Source organism: Pelophylax lessonae, assembly GCF_965119305.1.
Source record: "Pelophylax lessonae genome assembly, chromosome: 4".
Classification (NCBI taxonomy): domain Eukaryota; kingdom Metazoa; phylum Chordata; class Amphibia; order Anura; family Ranidae; genus Pelophylax; species Pelophylax lessonae.
Window position 1 is genome coordinate 62,105,944 of NC_138771.1, and position 6,055 is coordinate 62,111,998.

A 6,055-nucleotide genomic window follows, 5' to 3' on the forward strand; every position below is an offset into this window, starting at 1 on the left:
TTTTGATTTTTACATTTTTTTGTTCATATAAAAAAATGTGAAAAATATTATTCTTTTTGCAAAATTGTTGCTCTTTTTTTGTTTATAGCGCATGATCAAAAAATCGCACAGGTGATCAAATACCACCAAAAGAAAGCTCTGTTTGTGGGAAAAAAAGGACGTCAATTTTATTTGGGTACAGTGGCGCACGACCGCGCAATTGTCTGTTAAAGTCACGCAGTGTCGAATCGCAAAATAGGCCCTGGTCAGGAAGGGGGTAAAATCTTCCGTGGGTTAAGTGGTTAAGAAAAAAAAAAAAAACAAGACATTACAATCACTTTAAGGCTCTAGAACCCCTTTCATGTTACTCTTCCAAAGTATTCTAAAGCAAAGAGAAAAACAAGGACAATGTCTACTGTATATTCCCTGCTTTTCTCCTTTGCAATAAATTGTTTTCTCCAACATAATAGACCCCACCTTGCAACTTACAGGCAGTGGCGGAGCTAGACTTTTAAAACAGGGGTGGCAAAGGGGTGGCAAGGTATTATTTTGGGGGGTCAATATACATGCGTGTGTGTATATGTGTGTGTATATGTATATATGTATATGTGTGTGTGTGTATATATATATATATATATATATACACATACATACATACATACACACACACATATACACACACTTTTATAAATAAATTTAAACAAACATTCTAAGCGTTATTAAAACATTTTTAATTAAATAAACAATTATCAAAGTAAACATTATTCTTTTAAGGCCGCACACCGATCACAGGGCTCTGCTCTAAAGGGGGATCTATGGCATATATCCCCTTTACAGCAGGCCAGGGTGAGGTGAGGTCCTCTATATAGACCCCCCCCCCTTACAGCAGGCCAGGGTCCTCCCCCAGACAGTCCCTCTCAGTCTCCGCACCGACAGGATTGGGTTAGGGAGCTGAGCAGCCAGGGGCAGAAAGCAGCAGAAAGCAGCAGACACAGCGGTGGCAGCCATGGCAGAAGCACTGCACGAGGGTGATTAAGGTGTGCCTAGGCACACCCGGCACACGCCTATGAGTAGGGCTGCACAATATTGCCCCCCATCAATGTAGGGACCAGCATGCCCCCCCCCCCCATCAATTGACGATGTAGTAACCAGCATCCCAACCCATCAATGTAGTGAATTCGCATCGCATTCGGACACAACTCACACAGGAACCTTTTTTGGGTCCGCAGCAGAATCAGATCTCATGGGTGTTCACACCTATGCGATCCGATTCATGTCCAAACTGACAGTTCGCACTGCGATATGCCAACTGATCTGGGGGGGGGGGGGGGGTCATTAACTTTGTATTGACAGCCCCAGTGTTTCGCATATGGCAGTGTGAACTATCTTAGAGTTGAATGTGATGTGGGAACCCGCAGTGGATTTGCAGGGTTCCCGCATCGCATCTATGTGGACCGAGACTAACTGATTATGTTTTTGTAGGGGGGTAAGTGCACTTTGTACAAAATGACTTTATTACCTCAGCTATGTACATGCTAATGAAACATTTAGTGCTGGTTCACACTGGTGCGATGGAAGACATTGCATGTGATTCGGGGGGGAACTGCTATGCAAATCACATGCAATGTCTTTGCGATGCGAATTCAGCCATACAGATTGTATGGCTGAATTTGCATCGCATTTGGACCAAAGTCATGCAGGACCCTTTTTTTGGTCTGAACCAACATCAGATTGCATGGGTGTTCACACCTAATGCGATCCGATTCCTGTCAGAATTGACAGTTCACACTGCGATATGTAAACTAATCTGGGGGTATCATTACCTTTTGTATTGAACACTCCCAGTGATTCGCATATGGCAGTGTGAACTGCTTACGAGTCGGGTGCAATGTGGGAACCCGCAGTGGATTTTCAGGAGTTATGGTTTCCTTTCCAAGTGTCGGTTCACATTGCACATTGGTGCGATGCGGTAACCCTGCAAATCCACTGCGGATTCCCGCATTGCACCCGACTCGCAGACAGTTCACACTGCCATATGCGAATCACTGCGGGTGTCAATACAAAGGTAACGATACCCCCAGATTAATTCACATATTGCAGTGCAAACTGTCAGTTCAGGCAGGAATGGGATCGCATAGGTGTGAACACCCACGCGATCTGATTCTGGGGCAGACCAAAAAAGGGTCTTGCATGACTTTGGTCCAAATGCAATGCAAATTCAGCCATGCAATCTGTACAATCTGTATGGCTGAATTCGCATTGCAAAGACATTGCATGTGATTTGCACAGCAGTGTGGTGCGAATCACATGCAATTTCTTCCATCGCACCAGTGTAAATCTAAGTGTCTGTAAAAAAAAAAAAAAAGTTGAAGTCCTGGAAGCATTAGACATGCATTTGCATCTCTGTTTTCAGTCAACTTCGAACACCCCAATTCCTGCCAGTGACAAAAAAAGTTTTACACTGTCTGACCTGCTGCTGCTCTGGCTCTGCACACAGGTCAGGGTGGTTGGGGGATGGGTGGGTGGCTGGCTCCTCCGAGACCTCTTGTCCTCTTCCACTCTCTGCACTCTGTCTCAGTCTGCAGCATCCCCCGACGATCTCCTGGCTGTCCCCCACGGCATGGATGTGTGGCCCCGCCCCTCAGCTGAATTCTTCAGGGAGGAGAGGTGGCCGGAGCGCCTGTCACTATTATCATCCCCACAGCTCCATTAAAGCACCATGATCCCGGCCAGCACCTGACTCCTCTCCTATAGCCGCATCCACTGCCGGCAAGGATCCATTCTTCACTGCATTATTGGAGCACAGATGTCCTCCATTCTACAGTGCGAGCTGTGTGGGCACCTCCAGGGACAGACTGCTGAGCCTCTTATGGGGCCCCCCCTCTGACGCGGCACCGCACGAATGGTCAGTCCGCCCCTGCACACAGTCACAGAGAACTTGCTGCACAGCTCGTTCAGCTAATGTTATGAGCATAAGCGAGCGGGGTGGCAACAGGGGTGGCAAGGATGTCTTCTGGGGTGTCAATTGCCACCCCAGCTAGCCCTCTAGCTCCGCCACTGCTTACAGGACATTAAGGATGTACGATTGACAGCGTGGTGCCAGATACCACAGCATACCTTCAGAGGTGTAGTGGAGTCCATGCCTCAGTAGGTTGTTGTGGGTGGTCATAATGTTATAACTGATTGGTGTACATACTTACATTGTGCCAAGCTGGACCAATGCATAAATCCATTTTATGAGATGGGAATGAGGGACACCTATTGGTAAAAGTATGTAGACATAGGACACACCCCATGCCATGCCCCCCTTATAGGAGAATTGTACAAAAAATGATTTTTACTCCTTTGCAGTATATTGTTTTCCCCAACACAATAGGTGTGCTTTTTAAAGCAGAGAAATGTTTACCCCCGAGAATACAGCGAGGTGTTCACTGTGTATTCATAAGGTCACACACCATAGTAATCTATTCAAACAATTCACACCTTATATATGAGTAATGTTTAATTATCAGCGTGACTAATGTTTGAAGATCAGTGTGTTCTCATGCTGCTCCTTTTCCTTTGTAGCTATGAAGATTCATCTCTTGAGTCCATCTTTACCCATGGCAGCTGGCCCACGTTTTGGATCAAGGTGGCCTCTTGTTGGACATGTGTCATTCTTTATTTGTGGATACTTTTGGCACCAACGTGCCTTCCTGGACATGGACAAAACCAGAAGAATGGACCTCCGCAGCATATGCTGGGACGGAGACAATTCCGCAGAGTCACAGTTTCTAAGTAGTAACTCCCATTATACTTATTGATGCAATGACATTCAGACTGAACAATGGTTTGATGAGATCGGTACACATCCAATGTGCTATGGAAGGAATCCACTGTAAAGTGCTTGCTGTAACTGGATGAAACGATAAGCACTGAAAAAAAAAACAATCTACATTTGATGATGAGAAGGGATATACGCTATAACCCTGGAGTCAATGCATTATTTCTTAGCAGTCATACCTTGTCTCACTTTAATGAGTCAACGCAGTCATAAATGTTCAACTCTATAGGAACCTTCCAATTTCTTTTTTAAATACTTTTTTCATTGTACGTTAAGGGAACAAACATTATCAGATCCTTGGCAACATAATGTATGAGAATACTGTGGTGTTGCCCACAGTAACCAAATGGATATAGCTTTCATCTTCTGATCGGCCTAAAATGACAACTGACATTGGTTGGCTGCTTCACATCTGCTTTCATTTGCTCTTGGTTTAGCACAAAATTTCATTTGGATTGTTATATTTTTCACAAGCCTTTCTCAACCTTTTTACGCTGGAAGAACCCTCAAAAAATATCGATGTCTCAAGGAACCCCTGTTAAAAATTATTATATCTACATTTTACAGCAAAATAGAAGATCAATAAGTTGTTGAGCGTTTTATACAGAGGTATAAAGAATATGGCATACCCAGAGCTAAATATTTTACAACCCTCCATTTTCCTCAATGTCGACCATGAAAATAAATGAATAATAGAAAAAGTAGCACAGACTGTGAAAAATTGTAGTGTCTCTTTACACTAGTCAGCACTGGAAAAGTCTCCCCTTAAATTGGTGGTCAGTGGAAAAAATGCCCCTTTACATTGGTGATTAGTGGGGATATTCCCTTTTACATCGGTGGCCAATACGAAGAACTCTTGCTCTGGTTATCAGTGTAGAAGTAATCGCTTCTATTGGATGTCAGTGAGAACTGCCTCCCTGGTAGTCATTGTAGCTGGGAGATCAATCTGTCATTGCTCACTGCTCAAGAAATCCCTAGCAACTTCTGGAGGAACCCTGGTTGAGAAAGCCTGTTCAGTATATCTGCAAGCTGGAAATTAAGCAAATTAAAGAGGAACTTCACCCCCCCGTCTTTTAGTTATTTATTTAGTTATTTTACTCCCCTTACCTACTATGTGATGTCACACAATGTTTTGCAGCATTGTCCTTAATTAACCTACTCACCTCTCCAGCTAATCCAGTGCTGTCCTGCTGCAATCTGCTGCTCAGGTGTGACAGCTTCAGTCCTGTGTCACCATCCTGGTCCACATCCATCATCGTGAGTTGGCTGCCCTTCCAGGGTTCAAGCACCCTACCCTTGATGACATGCATCAACTCCACCCAGCAACCACTGTTTGTCCTACTCCTGCAGTCTCCTGGGACTTGTGACTTAGATATCCCAGGAGTGTGCGAGAGTGGGGCTTGTTGTTGCCTAGGTGAAAATGGTGACGTGGGAGTGGGGACTGACAACAATATAAAAGAAAATGCATACATCAAAAAAAAATAAAAAAGTTTTTTTTTTCCAGAATATGGGAGGAGGTAGCTAGGGAGATAGAATTGCAGAGCGAGTGAGGTTCTACTTTAACCACATCCCGTCCCTAAAGCTGTTTATACACAGCCTAGGATTGAAGTAGTTATACCGGGATCATGGCTAAGGCTACAACCATGATCCCGGTATCGTTGTTTTCAGCCAGCGATTCTCACATGGTAAAAGTGATACGAGCGTCGATTGAGCTACTGGATCACTTTACAAGCAGTGGAAGGGATTTTCATGTCCGATCAGAGAGCCCGGTAAGAATGCGACTGGTGGCATCGGCTTCTAGGGCACACAGTCAGAGAAATCGATGTTGTTTCTCCCACTGTGTGACATCAGAAATCGAAAGCGACAAGGAAATTATGAAGAGACCCCTAATCTCTCCATAAATTGGACCTATCATTCACCCATGCTTTAACAAGGGATTCTGTTCATCCCTTGTGATAGCAATAAAGGTGATCCAAAAAAATGAAAAAAAAAATAAAGGTACAATGTAAAAATAATAATAAATAAAATAAATAATAATTAAAAAATTAAAGCGCCCTGTCCCCTCGTGCTCACACACAAATGCTCATCACACATAGGTTCCGTATGCATTTGTAAACTGTGATTGCAACATACATGAGGTATCGCCGCGAACCTTAGAGCATAAGCAATGATTCTAGTGCCAGACTTCTTGTGTAACTTGAATATCGAAACTGGTAACCTTTAAATATTTTTAAATTGTTGTCTATGAAAATT

At 43.8% G+C, this 6,055-nt stretch overlaps 1 protein-coding gene across 1 annotated transcript in view; it reads left to right on the top strand.

The window, feature by feature from the left end:
- The window catches only part of SERINC4 (serine incorporator 4), a 133,132-nt gene extending 129,134 nt beyond the window's left edge, over window positions 1-3,998 (top strand). The window contains exon 13 of the mRNA XM_082254919.1: window positions 3,547-3,998. Within this exon, the coding sequence (XP_082111045.1) occupies window positions 3,547-3,760 (214 nt within the window). The 3' untranslated portion in view covers window positions 3,761-3,998. The remainder of the gene's footprint in view (window positions 1-3,546) is intronic.
- Window positions 3,999-6,055: the final 2,057 nt, after the last annotated feature.